This window comes from Panthera pardus, unplaced genomic scaffold, assembly GCF_024362965.1.
Source record: "Panthera pardus isolate Hobbes unplaced genomic scaffold, ASM2436296v1 HiC_scaffold_26, whole genome shotgun sequence".
Lineage (NCBI taxonomy): Eukaryota > Metazoa > Chordata > Mammalia > Carnivora > Felidae > Panthera > Panthera pardus.
The window spans coordinates 15,152,358-15,173,372 of NW_026526832.1; the positions used below are offsets into that span (position 1 = coordinate 15,152,358).

Here is a 21,015-nt window from a genome sequence, read left to right on the forward strand (position 1 = left end):
TATATTTTTTAATTTTTCTAGTAAGCTCTGCACCTAACATGGGGCCTGAACTCACAACCCTGAGATAAAAAGTTGCATGCTCTACTGACTGAGCCAGCCAGGTGTCCAAGGTACATTTCTTTAAATATAGGACAGACAAGGTAAAGGACGAGTCTGGGGTAGAAGACATTGGCAAAAAGAGGCACACCTGAATGGGATGCCACAGTGGAGAGTCCTGGGCAGCCAAGAGATTATCAAAGGGAACTAAGAACTAGGGAGGGCAAAGGGGAAGAAAAAAATAAAACACGAAAAGAAAGCATTTACTTATCATGTACTATGTTAAATAACTATAGAGATCAAACATTATTAGCTGAATTCTTTACTGGAACAACAAAGAAGAACTTCACTATTTCCAAGTATTGAATTTATTCTTTCTTCATAGGTTATCTGGGACTCAGAGTATTTACTAAAATTACCAGCTATTCACATACTTCTTGAATATTTAAATTACTTTGTGAGATTTTTCAAAGACTAAAATTCAACAAGTGCACCTCCCATATTCAGTTTCTACTTAAGTACACCACTTAGAAGATGTAAAAGTTAAAAAAATTATGTGTAATATAAAGAACAAATTTATATGAGAATATTTGTGCTGGTGTGGGCAGAGATAAGTGTCTTAAAAATTTTTAAACTATTTTAATACCACTTATAAGTTTTAATAAATTTATAAAAAGCATGTACTACTATCAGATATTTAGGTCATGTCTTGTAGAGGATCTAGAAATTTAAATTCAGATACCATATCTAACAATGAGAGATAAGAAAAAACATAAAGGAAGCAGAGGATGAGACGAGCAGTTTTCTGAAAAATAAATTACTCATTTCACACTTGAGTTTACTTTAAACAAAAAAGAAAAAGACTTCTTTATGAAAGAAAAAACTTTAAGATAGACCAAATCAAATTACTCACCTAGCAAGTTGTGCTAGTTCTTTTTGGGTCAATGGGCTTCCTTGTTTACATAATAGATTTTTAAGTAAAAGTAGTCGTGTCTAAAAAGAAATATTAAAGAATTATCAGTCTCAAGAATTAGCTTAATGAAATATCCAAAAACTAGATTCAAATCCTGACCCTCATTTACGAGCTGAATGATCACACACAAATCACTCTAGTTCTTAGAGCCTCGCTCATGTCTGTTAATTGGAGTTGAAACGACCATTTTTTGAGAGCTCTTAAGAGACTTAAAGATAATCCAAATAAAGCACTAAGGAATTAGCTGCTGCTACTATCAAGGATGTTAAGGGTCTGAGCTAGACAACCACAATTTTTTAAAAAAACACTTTTCTCGAGGTATGAATTCATATAACACTAATCTCACCATTTTAAGTGTAACATTCAGTGACTTTTAATAAATATATAGTTTTGCAACCATACCGTACTCCACTTTTAGAACATTTCTAACACCCAAAAAAGTTCAATCATGCCTATTTACACTTAGTTCCCACTCCCACCCACAGCCTCTGCAAACCACGGTTTCCTTTGTTTCTAGAAATTTGCCTTTTTTGGATATTTTATATAAATGGAATCATATGATAGGTTATCTTTTACATTTGGTATCTTTCACTTAGTATGTTTTTGAGGTTTTTCCATATTACAGCATGTGTTAAGTATCTCAATCCTTTCATTGCTAAACAGTATTCCATTAAATGCATATACCATATTTGTTTATCCATTGTCTAATTGATGAACATTTTAGACTCCTTACAGTTCTTGGCTATTATTTATAATGCTGCTATAAAAATTCTTATATGTGTCTTTGTGTAGACATGTTTTCATGGAATTACAGGGTCTTATGGTAAGTTTACATTTATCTTTTTAAGAAATTGCCAAACTGGTTTCCAATCTGGCTGTACCAATAATTGGAAGATCAATATTGTCAAGATGGTAGTCCTTGTTTCCATGTTAAAAAAAAAAAAATTCAGACATAGATACATACCTCCTCGTTTGGCAAAGACACATATACCCGTTTGATGAAACGCCTAAAAAAAAAAGGATTCAAACAACTTCAGAAACATAGATTTGAATTTACAAGTAACTCCACTCAAGCAGCAAATGACAATAAAAAAGTTTTTTTTAATGTTTATTTATTTTTGAGACAGAGACAGAATGCGACTGGGGGAGGGGCAGCGAGGCACAGAATCTGAAGCAGGCTCCAGGCTTTGAGCTGTCACTACAGAGCCCGACGCTAAACTCATGAGCTGTGAGATCATGACCCGAGCCGAAGTCAGACACTCAACCGACTGAGCCACCCCAACAATAAAAAAGTTGGCGCCCCAACAATAAAAAAGTTTTAAGTGTAATACTCAAGGTATCTGAATGCATTTTAGTAGTCATTAAAGTGAAGAGTTATTTTGTTACTTTTTTTTTTTAAGACTTTATTTTTACATAATCTCTACACCCAACATGGGGCTTGAACTCATAACCCCAAGATAAAGAGGCACACGACTAAGCCAGCCAGGTGCCCCTTGAGTTACTCTTTAAAACTCTCTAGATAATGTTTAAAATTCCTTAATTCACTATTGTCAAGTTCTCATATGTTTTTAATACAAACATATGAGAGCTATTAAAACAAAAAATCTGATATGAGGAGCAGAATAAAGAGATCTCTGCTGTCTTCTTGAAAGGGAAAACAATTAAAATCAATAAGGACCACAGAAACAGATATGCAAACTTCACTATCAACAAACTCAGGTAACATTTACACAACTAGAGTGTATGAAGAAGGGCTGCCTAGGGCAGTGAAAAATATACGAAGGAGGGTACACATAGCATCTGTTGCTGGAGGTTCCAGACACGGCTATCAGAGCACAGAGTTTTCCAAAGGAAACAGCACACTCAGGAGGAATAAAGCCAACCTCCCCATATTTAAAGAAGCATGTGAAGAACGGCTCTGCATATCATGTGAAACCTAGTCAGGCAGGAGCAGGGGAACTGCAAGGCAGGTGAGGCTGAACGAAGAAACTCAAAGACACATCATTTTTGTAAGAAGACATCAATCAGTCTGGCAAGATCACAAACTGTCTTGCATGGACTAATCTTCATCAGGTACGGTTTGATTGTGACTCAGGGAGACTGCCTGATAGTCCAGTCTACTCATACGACAACTCAAGATACTTGCTCGGTAGCTCTTCTCCTAGAGTATCACTCCAAAACTAGGTTTGCCAAGAAAACTCCCCTTTATTCAAATAAAAATAGTAACCAAACAGGCAAAAGCACATGGCTATTCTTTTAAGTGCTAAAAAAAAGAGGGAAAAGGTTACAATAAATATAGAGAACATACACAAGAAGATTTTTCCAAAGAGCAAATTAAATTTGTGACCAAGTAACTTTCTGTGAAATAAAATTATTTAATAAAAAAAAAAAGTTTTTTACGAAACAAGAGCTCAATGAGATGTAAGTGTCTCAAGGCAATGACACACAAAAGCTCAAGGAAATAAGACAACAGAAGATGAAAAATGGGATTGCAGAGATCCGGAAAGCAACGAAAGCGAAGAAGAAAACCACCAAAGACACAGAGGTTACAATGGTAGCACAAAGAAGATCAGACACAAACTGAGTAGGAAATAAGGACAACAAACAAGAAGACAAACAAACAAAAAAAGAAATTAGAGTTAAAAAGGACTAGAAAGGAAATTAAAGATAAGGAAGACAAAAAGAGGCAACATAATGCATAAATTGTGTGAAAGAAAAAAAACAGAATAATGAATCAGGAAAAACTATTAAAGGTAGTATTCAAAATAACTTTCCTAAAACAAAAGAGATTCATAACTCTCAATTTAAACAAACACCAAATCCCAGGAAAAATAACACAGATCGACATCTTTTTCAAATAACTAGACTTCAATAGTTAAAAATTATATCCAATAAAGAGAAAAAAATCAAGTTAATCCATAAATGTGAATAAAAAGCAGCCTGGCTTCAGACTTCTACACTGCAACATTTAATCCTAGAAACAATGGAGCAATGTAATAAATTCGTCAGGCCAAGAAAGGGAGGCCCAAGAATTTTATGCTGAGTCAAACCATCCTTCTAGTGGGAGGGGAATAAATTTGTTCAATCATACAAGAACACAGAACATAATTTCCATGAATCCTGCTTTTATTTGCTTTTCATGAAGCCAACTAAAAGAAAAGTAAGAATCAATTCTGGTGTTTTAAGATAATTTAATCCTAATCAGAAGAAATAAACAATTTGCCTGCAACCAAAGTGAAAACTAGTTTCCGTGGTATCATGTTGGCTCTGCCTTCAAAATCTTTAGTAGGTAACAAGAGGCCAAAGGATGAATACCAGGAAGGAAATAATTTGTCTTCAAATTGAAAGTGAAGGAAATAAGACATATGTGAGGTGAACACAGGAGCAAATACACCTGTAATCGATGTGTGTTTCTACATAAATCCCCCTACCTGAGAACAGCCTCATCAAGCTCTTGTGGCCTGTTAGTTGCACCCATTACAAGCACTCTGTCATCTCCAGCAGATTGTACCTGTAAGACAAAAAAATTTTTCAGTACTTTTAGGTAAAGTAATAACAAAAATATGATAAATATCTGTATTTCTAATTTGAGTCATTTAATTTGAAAATATCTACACTAAGATGCTACCACCTTAAAAATACCATAATCAATACTTACACCATCAAATTCTATTAGAAATTCAGTTTTTAGACGTCTACTAGCATCATGTTCTCCTTCTCTTCTTTCACACAAAAGGCTATCAACTTCATCTAAAGGAAACAAAAGGATAAGACTTTAACATAAAGCCACACAACACCAGTCATCTGAGATTAATCTAGTTTACTACTTAAGTTATTAATATTGTAGGTCCTGCACAATTCATTAGTCTTTAACTTTGCACTTCTTTAAAACGTGTTCCTTCTGAATACTCTTTTTCATTATACCTCTCAAACTTGGAGAAGGGAATTTCATAAATATTCAACTAACTTAGTTAGAAAACATTTTCTTACCTATAAAAATTATAGAAGGCTGAAGTTCTCGAGCCACAGCAAAAAGAGCTCTCACCAATTTCTCTCCTTCTCCCACCTAAAAACAAGGCATTATACACTGTAATACACATAAAATGCAACATTATTCCAGCTGTTTAAATTTCATGATTAAAAGTCTTACACATAGGAATTTCCTTTCTTTGCAACAACCAAAGATTTGGTTTAAGGAATTGTGGGAGGAAGGTTATTGAACCATTGCTTATTTAAAAAAAAAAAAAAAAAAAAAAAAGACTATTATTTAATACAGTCTGATAAGTTTTTTGGGTTTTTTTTTTTGGGTTTTTTTGGTGCTGAAACCTAGACTGGTCCGGTAAGTACTTTAAAAAATGAAATACATCTCTGCTTTGCTTGACCCTACATTCTTAAGACTTGAGAATGGAATAGCTATTAGGGGTATAACTAGTGAGAAGATGGAATATTAGGAGAGAGGAACAGACACTGTACATATTTCTTAAGTCCTTGGTTGTAGGGTATATTCATACAACCAGGTAAGTTACAAAGTGCTCTACTAAACTAAACTTACTTAAATTAACTCTCACAATATCACTGTCAATAAGTATAAAAGTATTTGTAGATAGCCAAGGAGGTCTATGAACACCCCTTGCGACATTCCAGGGGATGAAATGCTATAATAAAACAATTCTATGCATTAAAATCAACTCATGAAAGGGTCATGAGGTTTGGGGTAATCCACTGTAAAAACTCTTCTGTCCTCTAGGTGGCATCTATTTTTTTAATTGAAAATTTCATTAAAAAAAAGAATGGCCTCAGATTTAGAATCACAAAGCAAATATTCTGAAGGACCCCCGTGAGAGATCACCTGCTGACAACATCAACACTTTATAAATGAGGCCTAAAAGTTTTCTTTTCTTAACACCAGCTCAGTACCCAACAGTTAAGTTGGAATCCCTATCTCCTAACTTCCAAGACAGTGTTTTCCATTATACTATGTGTATCATGTTGGGTACATCTACTTTAATAACAATTTCACTTATAAAATTTCACATAGAAAGTAAAATATAACTAAGAAAAGAGATATCATTTTACAGTTACTTTTAATTATGTTATAAAAATGAGAACTCAGCCAATACCTGATCTTGGATTTCTAGTCTTCAAAACTATAGGACAATAAATTTCTGTTGTGTTTATGGTACTTTGTTACACAGCCCCAGCAAATTAAAACAGTATTTGAGAGCACAATCCTAACTTCAAAAGAGCCTAACTTTGTCTTTTGAAGAGTGATTAATGTCCATCAGAGCTAAATAATAGATATAAAACTCAAAAATATTTCTTGTGTAATGTTATTACCATTTATACTTAGTAACATCTAGACACCAACATAAAATATGACAATACTGGAAAAAGAACACTCACATATTTTGAAGTTAAACTTGCAGCACTTATGTTGAAGAAGGTTGCATTGGATTCTGCAGCTACTGCTTTAGCCTTAAAAATCACAAGGGCAAAACATTATATTAGTTCAATATCTTCCTTTACAAAGAACCACACTTGAGGGGCGCCTGGGTGGCTCAGTTAGTTAAGCATCCAACTTCAGCTCAGGTCATGATCTCATGGCTTGTGGGTTTCAGCCCCACGTCAGACTCTACGCTGACAGCTTGAAGCCTCTTTGGATTCTATCTCTCCGTCTCTCTCTGCCCCTCCCCGACTCGTGTTGTCTGTCTGTCTCTCTCTCAAATGAACATTAAAAAAATTTTTTTAAATAAAAGAACATTTGATCAACTTAAACACTAAAAAAGATTTTCCAAAAATATAAAATATTACATGATTCCTGATATGTGGCAATCAGTGTGTTTCTTCTCAGCAATGAAGAAAAAGTCTAGGAAGAGCTATGCTTCTTTCCATTCTCCCTATTTTTTCTAAGGGAGATGGATAAGGAGTGGTTAAAAAAAAAGGGTGTTAATTCCTTTCTTAGTTATAGAAAGATAACTGGTTGGGGAAAGAGAAACAGCTCAACTCTTTTCCTCTTTACTTTTCCCCTCTAAAAGAGCTATACAGGAGAAAGAGGTATACAGATCCCAGTAAAACCTCGGGCAAAAGGATACTGGAAAAAAAAAATGTATGTAAATTATACTTCAATAAAAAAAGAAAGAAAAAGTGTGTTATCCTGATTATTTATTTATTTTGAGAGAGAGAGAGGGGGTAGGGGCAGAGAGAGAGAGGAGAGAGGGGGAATCCCAAACAGACTCCACACAGCCAGCTGGGAGCCTGACATGGGGCTCAAACTCACAAACCGTTGAGACCACGACCTGAGCCAAAATCAACAGTCAGACGCTTAACAGACTGAGCCACCTGGGCACCCCCTCTGCTGAATATTTAAATAAAGCTGTTAAGATAGGAAGAAAAAAAAAATCAAGGGCTAGGAAGATACAGAATATAGTAAGGTAAGCTTTTCTGAGGTAAAAATGTTATTATTTAACTTGGGAAAATAATGAAAACTACACTTAAATTTAACCACTCCAAAACATACTACTGAAGAGAACATAATGTGTTTTTCCATCTATTTCTTCATTGAAAACATGTTTAAAAAAAATTTTTTTTTTAACATTTATTTATTTTTGAGACAGAGAGAGACAGAGCATGAACGGGGGAGGGGCAAAGAGAGAGTGAGACACAGAATCGGAAGCAGGTTCCAGGCTCTGAGCCATCAGCCCAGAGCCTGATGCGGGGCTCTAACTCACGGACCACGAGATCATGACCTGAGCCGAAGTCGGCCGCGTAACCGACCGAGCCACCCAGGCGCCCCTGAAAACATGTTTAAAAACTTAGGAGAAGGGGTGCCTGGGTGGCTTAGTCGGTTAAGCGGCCGACTTCGGCTCAGGTCATGATCTCGCGGTCCGTGAGTTCGAGCCCCGCGTCAGGCTCTGTGCTGACAGCTCAGAGCCTGGAGCCTGTTTCTGATTCTGTGTCTCCCTCTCTCTCTGACCCTCCCCCATTCATGCTCTGTCTCTCTCTGTCTCAAAAATAAATAAACGTTAAAAAAAAAAAAACAACTTTAAAAAAAAAAAAACTTAGGAGAAGTATATTATAACAAAAAGAAAATCATAAAAATAACTCAGAGGTTGTGCTCGCTTCGGCAGCACATATACTAAAAAATAACTCAGAGGCGATATAAACTTTTTTTCATAACATTATCTCTAATTATCTAAACAGAACATTCAAATTCTAAAAGAATTCTTACCAGCATTGTTTTTCCATTTCCAGGTGGACCAAAGAGTAACAATCCTCTGGCAGGAGCTCTAAGCCCTGTGAACAACTAAAATCATATACTTTAGTTCACAACTATGATTCTGGAGACACTTTTTTTCCCAAACATTTTAAGTCTGTCATCTGAAAAGCATCATTTTGGGGACGCTTGGGGGTGCAGCTGGTTGAGCATCTGACTTCGGCTCAGGTCATGATCGCATGGTTCGTGGGTGCGAGCCCTGCATAGGGATCTGTGAACAGCTCAGAGCCTGGAGCCTGCTTCAGATTCTGTCTCTGTCTTTCTCTCTGCCCCTCCCCCACTTGCTCGCGCGCTCTCTCTCTCTCTCTCTCTCTCTCTCTCTCTCTCTCTCCCTCTCAAAAATAATTGTTAAAAATTAAAAAAAAAAGCATTTTTCTGTAGCATCATCCTAAACAGAACTCCTCAGAGCTCTAAAGAGAACACATATATAATCAATAAATTGGTGTAATTATTAAAAACAGAAGAAAACAAAGTTTTTAAGAATCTCATTGAAAATTAAAGCAAATTGGTTAAACAAGACATAATGAACACAGATATGCTTCTCTACTTCCTTTGGAAATGTCACCAAAATAATAGTAGATGAAAAAAGAAGATCTAAATCTTCAAAATAAAGAGAACACGAAAGGAAAAAACAGAAGACACAAAAATTTTTGTAGAGAGAGAACAAAGTGTGGTAAATTATTTTGCAGAGGTGATGGAGCTAAAACCTAAGTGCCTGCTTGTAAAGGGATACCTAGATACCAGCAGTGAGTGGATGTGAACAAAAACCCTGGAAAACGTCAGGACGTGGAAGTATGATGTATCAGAGAAAGCAGGAGGAAGGCGGACAGCCACAGAGGAACTGCTTGAAAGTTTGTATGAGGAACAACTAAACTGAGGTGCCCACCCCCCCTACCAAGATCACCAAGATCCAAGTACTCCTCTTTCACAAACAAAGGAGGCAAAAATTTTGTCCTTTAGAGATATTAAACCTGAGTCTCCAGACTCAAAGACACCAGGCATGGCAGAGAGTCAAGTGTGAAGCACGAGACTGATATCACTTTGCTTAATAGTGAAAGAGTATGTATTTTTAAGTTGAACCATATGAAATGGCTAATACTTAAAAAAAATTTTTTTTATTGTTTATATATTTTAGAGAGAGAGAGCACGAGTCATGGAGGGGCAGAGAGAGAAGGGGACAAAGGATCTGGCAGATATTCAACTTTCAAAAAAGTATTTATTTTGGGGGCACCTGGGTGGCTCAGTTGGTTGAGCGTTTGACTTCAGTTCAGGTCATGATCTTGTGGTTCATGAGTTTGAGCCCCACTTCAGGCTCTGTGCTGACAGCTCAGAGCCTGGAGCCTGCTTCAGATTCTGTGTCTCCCTCTCTCTCTGCCCCTCCCCTGCTCATGCTCTGTCTCTCTCAAAAATAAGTATTAAAAAAAATGATTACAATACTATAATACTATAATCCATGTAGTTGCAAATGGCAAGCTTTCATTCTTTTTGATTGCCGAGTAATACTCCATTGTATGTATGTACACACACACACACACACACACACACACACACACACACACAACATCTTTATCCATCAATGGACATTTGGGTTCTTTCCATATTTTGGCTATTGTTGATAGTGCTGCTGTAAACATGGGGGTGTGTGTGCCTCTTCGAAACAGCACACCTGTATCACCTGGATAAATACCTAGTCGTGCAATTGCTGGGTTGCAAAGTAGTTCTATTTTTAATTTTTTGAGGAACCTCCATACTGTTTTCCAGAGCGGCTGCACCAGTTTGCATTCCCACCAGCAGTGCAAAAGAGATCCTCTTTCTCCGCATCCTCGCCATAATCTGTTGTTGCCTGAGTTGTTAATGTTAACCATTCTGACAGGTTTGAGGTGGTATCTCATTGTGGTGTTGATTTGTATTTCCCTGATGACAAGTGATGTTAAGCATTTTTTCATGTGTTGGTTGGCCATCTGGTTGTCTTCTTTGGAGAAGTGTCTATTCACATCTTTTGCCCATTTCTTCGCTAGATTGGTTTTTGGGTGTTGAGTTTAAGAAGCTCTTTATAGATTTTGGATACTAACCCTTTATCTGATATGTAATTTGCAAATATCTTCTCCCATTCTGTCAGTTGCCTTTTGGTTTTGCTGATTGTTTCTTTTGCTGTGCAGAAGCTCTTTATTTTGATGAGGTCCCAATAGTTCATTTTTGCTTTTGTTTCCCTTGCCTCAGGAGACGTGTTTAGTAAGAAGTTGCTGCAGCTAAGATCTAAGAGGTTTTGCCTGCTTTCTCCTCGAGGATATTGATGGCTTCCTGTCTTCCATTTAGGTCTTTCATCTATTTTGAGTTTATTTTTGTGTATGGTGTAAGAAAGTGATCCAGGTTCATTTTTCTGCATGTCGCTGTCCAGTTTTCCCAACACCATTTGCTGAAGAGACTGTCTTGAGTCCATTGGATATTCTTTCCTGCTTTGTCAAAGATTAGTTGGCCATATGTCTGTGAGTCCATTTCTGGGTTTTCTATTCTGTTCCACTGATCTGAGTGTCTGTTTTCATGTCAATACCATACTGCCTTGATGATTACAGCTTTTTTCCTTTAATTTTCTTTTTAACATTTACTTAATTTTGAGAGACAGAGAGAGAGTATGAGCAGGGGAGGGGCAGAGAGAGAGGGAGACACAGAATTCGAAGCAGGCTACAGGCTCTGAGCTGTCAGCACAGAGCCCGACGCGGGGCCCGAACTCACAAATCGCGAGATCATGACCTGAGCCGTAGTCGGACGCTCAACCGACTGAGCCACCCAGGCGCCCCGATGATTACAGCTTTGTAATTCTACTTGACGTCCAGGATTGTGATGCCTCCAGCTTTAGTTTTCTTTTTCAAGATTGCTTTGGCTATTTGGGTCTTTTCTGGTTCCACACAAATTTTAGGATTGTTTGTTCTACCTCTGTGAAGAATGTTGGTGTTATTTTGATAGGTATTGCATTGAATATGTAGATTGCTTTGGGGAGTATTGACATTTTAACAATATTTGTTCTTCTTATCCAGGAGCATGGAATATTTTTCCATTTTTTTTGTCTTCTTCAATTTCTTTCATTAGCTTTCTAATGTTTTCAGTGTATAGGTTTTTCACCTCTTTGGTTATATTTATTCCTAGGTATTTTACGGTTATGCCCACATTTTAACTGGGTCATTTGTTTTCTTACTGTGCAGTTTTAAAAGTTCTTTGTATATATTTGGATACCAGTCCTGTATCATGTAATATGTTTTGCAGAGATTTTCTCCTGGTCTGTGGCTTGTCTTCTCATTCTCTTAACATCTTTCACAGAAAAGTTTTTAATGTTAATTAAGTTCAACTTACCAATTTTTCTTTTAAGGATCATGCTTTTGGTGTTATATCTAATATGCTATCCTCAAACCAAAAGATCACCTAGATTTTTTTTCCTATATTATCTTCTAGGAGTTTTACAGTTAGGTTTGCCTTTCACATTTAGGTCTGTAACCAATTTGAATTAATTTTTATGAAAGATGTAAAAGTACAGTTCTAGAATTATTTTTCACATGGATGCCTATTTGTTCCAGCACCATTTGTGGAAAACACCATAGTTTCTCCATCAAATTGCTTTTGTGCCTTTGTCAACTGATGATATTTGTGTCTCTTGTGTTTCTGGGCTCTCTAGTCTGTTCTACTGATCTATTTGTCTATTCTTTTGCCAAAGACACACTATCTTGATTACTGTGGCATTTTTTTTTGTTTTTAACATTTTCTGGTTTTACTTTGATATAACAGACATGACGCTAAGCTAAACGTGTACAGTATGATTTGATACATACATATATTGAACAATATTTACCAAAATAAGGTTAGTTAACACACCCTTCACTTCACACAATTATCATTTTTTTGTTGTTGTTACAACGAGAACAAACAAACAGATACATAATCATAAATACAGAGAACAAACAGGTGGTTGCCAGAGGGGAAGGAGTTGAGGGGTGAGCAAAACTGGTGAAGGGAATTAAGAGGTACAAGCTTCCCGTTTTAAAATAAGTAAGTCACAGGGATGAAAACACAGCATGGGGACTATAGACAGTTCTACTGTAGTAACATCGTATGGTGACAGGTGATAACTATATTTATCATAATGAGCACGGCTTAATGTACAGAGTTGTCAATGTTGTACACCTGAAACTGAAATAACATGGTATCTCAACTCTGACAGAAAATAGTTCTTCAAACTTCATAATTTTATCTTAACTTCCCTTGTCTGCAGTATGATTTGTCTCTTAATTTTAAATTCCTCTTCCCTTGATATAAAAATTATTTTCTGTTACCTACTTTTCCCTCAGAATGTTAAAAATAGATTGGTTATTAGGAACCATTATAGTCATTCTCCTCTAATAACCGGTCAACATCAATTGCTAATGTTTCTTTCAAAAAAAAAAAAATTTTTTTTAATGTTTATTTATTTTTGAGACAGAGAGACAGAGCATCAACGGGGGAGGGTCAGAGAGAGAGAGAGACACAGAATCTGAAACAGGCTCCAGGCTCTGAGCTGTCAGCAGAGAGCCCCGACGCGGGGCTCGAACTCACGGACCGCGAGATCATGACCTGAGCCGAAGTCGGCCGCTTAACCAACTGAGCCACCCAGGCACCCCTGTTTTTTTCTTTTTAAAAACATCAAATGGGGGCGCCTGGGTGGCTCAGTCGGTTGAGCGTCCGACTTCGGCTCAGGTCACGATCTTGCAGTTTGTGGGTTCGAGCCCCGCGTCGGGCTCTGTGCTGACACCTCAGAGCCTGGAGCCTGCTTCAGATTCTGTGTCTCCCTCTCTCTGACCCTCCTCTGTTCATGCTCTGTCTCTTCCTGTCTCAAAAATAAATAAAACATTTAAAAAAAAAAAAAAAAACATCAAATGAATTATATGAATTAATCAGTCTAGCACAGCTCACACATTTCTTTACTGCTAGTATGGATTCAGCAATGAATGATGCTACAGGAAAATGATAATATAAAGTGCTTACCTCAGGCCTTAGAGAAGGAAGAATAACAATTTCTTGCAAGGCTTGTTTTGCCAACTCTTGTCCAGCTATATCATCAAATTTAACAGCTGTTCCACTAAGAAAGAGAATTACAGTTAGCTCCACAACAAAATATGCTTCAGTTACTACCATATGAAATAAAGTTATTTTTTTGAAATAGTTATTTTTATGTTAACTGTGAAATTATAATTAAATCGGTAAAACAATGGTTTTCTGCATTTACTGTAACTGAAAACATAAAAATTAAATAAGTATATTAGACAAGATACTTTATTTTTTTAAGTTTATTTGAGAGACAGACACACACACACACACGGAGAGAGAGAATCTCAAGCAGACTCTGTGCTGTCAGCATGGAGCCCAATGTGGGGCTTGAACTCACAAACTGTGAGATCATCACCCGGGATGAAATCAAGAGTCGGTCGCTTAACAGACCAAGGCTTCCAGGTGCTCCTAGACAAGATATTTGTTATCTATTTTACTTATATTAAATAAATTCAAAACTAAAACCATTAAATGAAACACTTTAGATGGCAAAACTTACTTGTCCACAATTTCGTTCATTATAAGGTTAGCAAGGTTGCTGTCCACATTCCTAAAATTCTTCAAGTCTTTCTTTTTGCGAACAGCAGTTGTAGGGGTAGAAGGTTTGTTTGTTCTGTTTGTTTTTGGTGTACTCTTAAAGGACACAAAATTATAATGTAAAAATACAAACAACAGTTTTCACAAGTAAATTAACCTCAAAGTTCACAGAATTAAAAGCTTAACAATAGGAAAAAGGATATAAAAAACCCAAAACTGTGTATTTACTCCAATGCAAAATGGTATTAACTACAGAACTACATTTGGCATGAAGTGGGCTTACAAGAGGATTTAATACAGAAAGATTTAGATACCATAAAATAAAAAGACCCTATGATAATTTTGATTATTGTTAGAATTCTAACAAAACTCTGTGGTTAATGTTATAAAACATGTACATATATTTAAACAACTGAGTAACAAATTTAAAATGAACTCTATAGCATTACATAAAACAGACTGGATAAGCAGTTTACTACACAATACCGAATTAGGTCCAAAGGGAGTTAAAGTAAGATTTACTTTTTAATAGCAAGTTGTCCTTACAGATTTTTTTCTTGTAGATTAAAAAAAAAATTACATTCCGCTTGTATAAACTTATCAATGCTTTAAGATATTATAAAGTATTTGTTATTATCTTAAGCAAGCAATTAAAGTTACTATCTCCAAATACCTTATGAGTTCCAGCTGCAGGACCAGGTCCCTGTCTCACTCCAGAAACCATGGATAAACCACTACAACTAGGTGCTCTGTGGTGGCCTGAAAGACCTGTGGATCCAGTTTTCATAACTGTTTTTGAACGAGGCAGTGAATTACTAGTGTGTGTCAAGGGATCTTTTCTTTTCGGAACAGCTCCACTTTCTATCAAAGAAAAAGTACAATCATCATGGATAGAAAACTGCGGCTAAACATTATAAAATAAAGATGGGTACAAATTTGCAAAAGTAAGCTAAATACTATTTTTTTTTACATTAGCAATATTTCAAAATAAGATTTCATTTAGACTATCTACTAGGGTGGTCATGGGGTTATCACTTGGTGGACAAGATTATGGGTATTTAGGTTTTTCCTTTTCCTGATGTATAATAGTCTTATAAGGAATATTTATTTGTAATAAAAAGAACCACATTTATTTGTGGGGACAGGAGGAGGACATAAGAAGATTACCCAAAGTTGCTGAATATTTAAAAAACAAAATGCAATAAAGGCATTAAAATTATGTTGTAGAAGAAGTGGGGGGGGGGGGGGTGGGGAACACTGCATTACCTTGTTCCAAACTTTCAAGACTATAAAATAGTATGAAAGTCCACAGTCTGTGCCCACCAAAGGAAATAATCAATTAATTTAATATCAATCAATTTTTAATTTAAAGGGTACAAAGACGTGGTTTTTATATGCTGAGTATTCTATGTGCTGTATATATGTAAATAAACACAAATAAAACATTTTCAATTAAGCTTAAAAGGTTACCTGACCTATCTATATTGCACTTCTACATACGTTACAGGCTTTCAAATGTTCAAATCTTACTACTTCTAATATTTTTATATACTCCCTAACAAACATCAGTTTATTAGTAACAATGTTTACAGTAAAGACAAATGTTAAATCAGTCAGCAAATTAGAACAGCCTAAAGACAAAAACCTTATTTTTGTGTTTTTCATCAAATCCAAGTGTTTTAAGGAAACTCAAAGGAAGAGAACTTTAGAGTAGAGAAAGGTGATCAAGAGGTTCTTCCAGTAAATAAATGTAAAGTTCTGAACCATATGTTCAAAGAACTAGTGGACAGTGACCCTAAAGGACAAAACAGGAAAGCAATCTAGAAAAGGGGAAAATAATAAGGAAAGCAAAGGTGTGAAAAAAGAGCAAAATCTGCTCTTATTGTCACAAACTGAACAAAGCAATGTTTACTTTCATAAAATTTAAGTCCTGGACATGAAACTAATACTGAAAAAGTCACCAATAAAACTAGCCAAGATGTCACAGAACTTAGGAAATGAGTATCTGTCCCCCACCCCAAAATAAAAAAGCATGTGAGATAAGATAAAGATTCATTTCAGAGGGAAAAAAGGAGAGGGAGGGGTGCGTGAGTGGCTCATTCAGTTAAGCGTCTGACTCTTGATTTTGGCTCAGGTCATGATCTCTCAGTTTGTGAGTTTGAGCCTTGTGTCAGGCTCTGCGCTAAAAGTGCAGAGCTTGCTTGAGATCCTCTCTCTCCGTGTCTCTCTGCCCCTCCCCTACTCAAGCTCTTTCTCTCTCTCAAAATAAATACACATTAAAAAAAAAAGAGTGGAGAAGAATTTCTTCAGACAGTAAACATACAGTCCTAAGATTGTAAGTGAATAGAAATTTCCACAAGGAACTAAGAGAACAGACAGCACACTTTTCATAAAAAATAGCAAAAGTTTAGTAGGCAACAGAGTAGGTAGGTTCAAAACACGGTAGCAAAAAAAAAGTGTTAACCTATTATCATTAAAAAAAATTTTTTTTTAAGTTTATTTTTGTGAAAGAGAGAGAGAGAGACAGTACGAGCAGGGGAGGAGCAGAGAAAGAGGGAGACACAGAATCCAAAGCAGGCTCCAGACTCTGAGCTGTCACCCAGACCCCAACACAGGGGTCAAACTCACTAGCCGTGAGATCATGACCTGAGCCGAAGTCGGACACTTAACCAACTGAGCCACCCAGGCATCCCAGGATTACTATCTTTCTTTACAAGCCTTTCAGTATTTCTTTTCTAATCAACCTTTTGAGGTATAATCTATGAGTAATAAATTGCATCCATTTAAAGTGTATAATTTGATTGAGTTAATAAAGATATACTTTAAAGATGACAGGATGCCTGGGTGGCTCAGTAGGTTAAGCATCCAACTCTTGATTTTTGCTCAGGTCATGAGCTCATGGGTAGTGGGACTGACCCCTGCCTCAGGCTCTGTGCTGGCTGTGGAGGCTGTTTGGGATTCTCTCTCTACCTCTATCTCTGCTCCTCCCCCTCACACTTTCCCTCTCAAAATAAATGTTAAAAAAAAAAAAAAAAAAGATGAAATAGCCACTAAAATCAAGATACAAAATGTTTCCATCCTACCCAAAAGTTTCTTTGTACTCATTTGCACTGCATCCCTTATTGCCCCTGGCCCTACACAAACACTCATATGCTTTCTGACAATGTTGGGGTCACCTGATTTAGTAGTTTCTATTGATCTAGGATCAAGGTCATTGAATCTCTCATATGACATCTCCAATATGCTGTTGAGGTTATCTAGTAATTTTTTTTTATTTTAGCAAGTATACTTTTCAACTTTAGAATTTCCATTATCTTTATTGTATAGTATGTTATGTGCTAAGTAAGATCACAGGTTTGCTAACTGATGCCGTATTTTTTTTTTATTTAAAAAAAATTTTTTTTAACGTTTATTTATTTTTGAGACAGAGAGAGATAGAGCATGAACGGGAGGGTCAGAGAGAGAGGGAGACACAGAATCTGAAACCGGCTCCAGGCTCTGAGCTGTCAGCACAGAGCCCGATGCGGGGCTCGAACCCACAAACTGCAAGATGGTGACCTGAGCTGAAGTCGGACACTTAGCCGACTGAGCCACCCAGGCGCCCCCTGATGCCGTATTTTAACTCTTTGAACACATTTAATAATAGCTGCTCTTAAGTCTTTGCTACATCAACAACTGGGCCCATTCAAGAGTCAATTTCTATTGACTGATTCTTTTCTTACAAAAAAAAATTTTTTTAATGTTTATTTATTTTGGAGAGAGAGAAAGAGAGAGAGAGTGTGAGCAGAGGAGAGGCAGAGAGAGGGAGGCCCAGAATCTGAAGCAGGCTCCAGGCTCTGAGCTGTCAGCACAGAGCCCAACGTGGGGCTTAAACTCACAAACTGTGAGATCATGACCTGAGTTGAAGCCGGACACTTAACCGACTGAGCCACCCAGGCACCCGTGACTGATTCTTTTTTTTTTTTTAATTTTTTAATGTTTATTTGTTTTGAGGGAGAGACAGAGCACAAGCAGGGGAGGGTCAGAGAGAGAGGGAGACACAGAATCCAAAGCAGGCTCCAGGCTCTGCGCTGTCAGAACAGCGCAGCCCGATGTGGGGCTCGAACTCAAGAACCGCAAGATCATGACCTGAGCCGAAGTCAGCCGCTCAACTGACTGAGCCACCCAGACGCCCCTGATTCTTTTCTTAAGTAACGGTCACACTTTCTTATTTCTTTGCATGTCTAGAAATTCTGAGTTGAAAACTGGACACTACAGATAACACACTGAAGTAATATGTAGACTTTAGCATAACTATTTCCTAAGAGAGATGAAATAACTCATCCATGTGAAACATCACAGAATATTCCAGGAGTGTGTGACACTCGTAAAACAGGCCTGAGTAAGCAAGTTCATTGACTAGGACTCGATGGGTATCAAATACCAGTGCTGCATTAATTAGCTGTGCAGTTGGTAAATACCCCCATCAAGAAAACAGGATAAAACAGATCACTATGGGAGGGGGGATGGGCTAAATGGGTAAGGGGCACTAAGGAATCTACTGCTGAAATCATTGTTGCACTATATGCTAACGAATTTGGATATAAATCTTAAAAAATAAAAATAAATAAATAAATATAAAAACTGATCGCTAGGGATTTGAAATAAGATGGTTTGATTTTTTAACATAGGTATCAGGAAGAGAAAGTTGCTTTTTTGTTTTGTTTTGGGTTTCTTGCATGGCAGAAAAATACAATGGGATCTCACATGTGAAATGAAGTAGAAGAGAAGCAAGAAAACAAGGCAAAGGCATACCAGCTCTTCAGGGCTAGAAAATTTTGCTGTTTACATTGGTGGATTATTAGGATCTCAAATTTATGTCTTAGAAACTTAATTATTTATATGTGGTAAATTCTTACATTTCTTGGTTTTTAAAAAAAGTTCCTTATGAAAATGTCAGCTCTTCATAGCTGGGCTGAGAGAAACAGGCAAAATATTTATTTCTAAATTAGAAATGGTGTTTTAAATCATGTACAGGAAGGGGGGCACCTGGGTGGCTCAGTTGATTAAGCGTCTGACTTCGGCTCGGTCATGATCTTGCGGTTCGTGAGTTTAAGCCCTGCGTTGGGCTCTGTGCTGACAGCTCAGAACCTGGAGCCTGCTTCAGCTTCTGTGTCTCCCTCTCTCTCTGCCCCTCCCCTGCTTGCACTATGCCTCTCTCTCTCAAAAATAAATAAACCTTAAATATTATTTTTTTAAATCATGTACAGGGAGGAAAAGGAATACAGCCAGTCACAAGGGGCTCTGTACTAGAAGACCAAACCAAAATGAGAACTCCATAAGAGAGAAGTAAAGCCAGAAGGGAATGATTTGATAACCTATTGTCTCCAGTCCACTTACCTTAATTCTTCTTAATTGAAGTCTTGAAGGTTTGTATTATGTATGAATAAAGAAGACAGTTGTCTTATAGTCTAAACTAAGGTTTTTCTGCTACAAATTGAACAAAGCAATGTTTACTTTCATAAAATTTAAGCCCTGTACATGAAACTAATGCTGAAAAAGTCACCAATAAAACTAGCCAAGATGTCAGAGAACTTAGGAAATGAAGATCTGCTGTAAGCTTCTGTAGGAGTTGATACCCCAAAGTTCGTGGAAAACAAATTTAACCCATAGTTAATAATAGTATTCTAATGTTTCCCCTTACTATGTGAACTCAGCTTCAAATTTTTTCTAAGGTACTATGATAAAACGTTCATGCATAGTAATTAAAATTGTAGAATTAAATATGTGCAATTAATATTGATATTTAACAAAGAGAAATTAAAATTTCTGACTTAAAAAACACCACTTCATGAAAACTTGGTACAGGTATGCATGAAAAAAACCACAAATGCTGAAAATGCAACAGAAACAAAAGAATATTTTAATAGCTTAGGAAAATGAACCTTCATATTTTATACTCTCAAAAATGGGTGGTTGCAAAATAAGCAAATAAAGCGTGTTGAGAACGGTTATATCCTATTTGCTACATATTTATATACCATGAATGACAGGGATACTGTATTTTCAACACAGCCCTGTGAAAACAAAAGCCAACGAAATAAACCATTATAAAATCAAATCAACATTATCAAGTTATATAGGACTCTACTCTGCATGCAAGCTTTATTATCTTCCATGTTAGTTAACCTAAACCCACCTGACTGGAGATGTCCATTGCGGCATGTCAAGTTAGTACTGTCATTATAGACATCCGTTTGGGACTTGGAAAATTGCAAAACTGGTTGCAGCTTCTCTATGCAACAGAGGCAGGTAAAAAAAAGAACAAAATAAATAAAAAGCAAAAACACATAATGAAAAAATAAGATGTACATGTGAAAATAAAAAGTAATTCAAGGTGTTAGAAGATGAAGGATTTTGGCATTTATATAAAATTATCTTAAAAATATCATTAGTAAAAACTCAGACATTAAAATAACAACAGAAGTTCACAACTGGCTATTTTCAAAATATGCTTTATATAGGTGTTGTAACCTGAAGCAGGTTTCATATTACCACTATCACCAGCAAATATTTTCTGAGTATCTAATATACCCACATCATTATGTAGGGGAATAGCCTGGAGACAAAAAAATGAATATTGTTTTTATCATCCAGATACTTCTTTAACATGGCTGGCAACTTACAACACAATTTTTTTTTTATTTTTCATTTTTTTTACAACACAAATATATTAAAAAAAAAAAAAGATTGTATAGGAGCACATGGGGTGGCTCAGCTGATTAAGCATTCAACTCTTGATTTCAGCTCAGGTCATGATCTCATGGTTCATGGATTCAAGCTTGGGATCCTCTCTCTTCCTCTCTCTCTGTCTCTCCCCTTCTCGCTTGCACTCTCTCTCTCTCTCAAAAATAAATACATTTTTAAAAAGAAAAAAAAAGACTGTTTCAATCCTACCCTCAATTTCAAGTAACGACAAATCCTCTCAAGACCCAGGTCGCTATGTCTAGCACCTCAGGCCCAGGAGGGTACCATTTTGTGCTATCTTGCCCCTCTCTATCACTGATGCACTACCATTTCCCCATTCAAGTCATCCATACTACTAGTTGACCCTGTTTACCCTGCTTCACCACTTACCAGCATG

The 21,015-nt window shown here is 36.6% G+C and overlaps 1 protein-coding gene across 4 annotated transcripts in view; it reads right to left on the reverse strand.

Moving 5' to 3' along the window:
• SPAST (spastin) overlaps positions 1 to 21,015 on the reverse strand; it is a 52,503-nt gene that overhangs the window by 7,280 nt on the left and 24,208 nt on the right. For 2 of the 4 annotated variants that reach the window (XM_053891023.1, XM_053891022.1), the window contains exons 4-14: positions 20,071 to 20,166; positions 14,566 to 14,753; positions 13,855 to 13,988; positions 13,293 to 13,386; positions 8,238 to 8,312; positions 6,413 to 6,484; positions 5,000 to 5,075; positions 4,668 to 4,759; positions 4,441 to 4,520; positions 1,974 to 2,016; positions 950 to 1,029 (exon numbers count right to left, since the gene is read on the reverse strand). In XM_053891023.1, the coding sequence (XP_053746998.1) occupies positions 950 to 1,029; positions 1,974 to 2,016; positions 4,441 to 4,520; positions 4,668 to 4,759; positions 5,000 to 5,075; positions 6,413 to 6,484; positions 8,238 to 8,312; positions 13,293 to 13,386; positions 13,855 to 13,988; positions 14,566 to 14,753; positions 20,071 to 20,166 (1,030 nt within the window). The remainder of the gene's footprint in view (positions 1 to 949; positions 1,030 to 1,973; positions 2,017 to 4,440; positions 4,521 to 4,667; positions 4,760 to 4,999; positions 5,076 to 6,412; positions 6,485 to 8,237; positions 8,313 to 13,292; positions 13,387 to 13,854; positions 13,989 to 14,565; positions 14,754 to 20,070; positions 20,167 to 21,015) is intronic. The other 2 variants (XM_053891025.1, XM_053891024.1) reach the window with 1 other exon arrangement.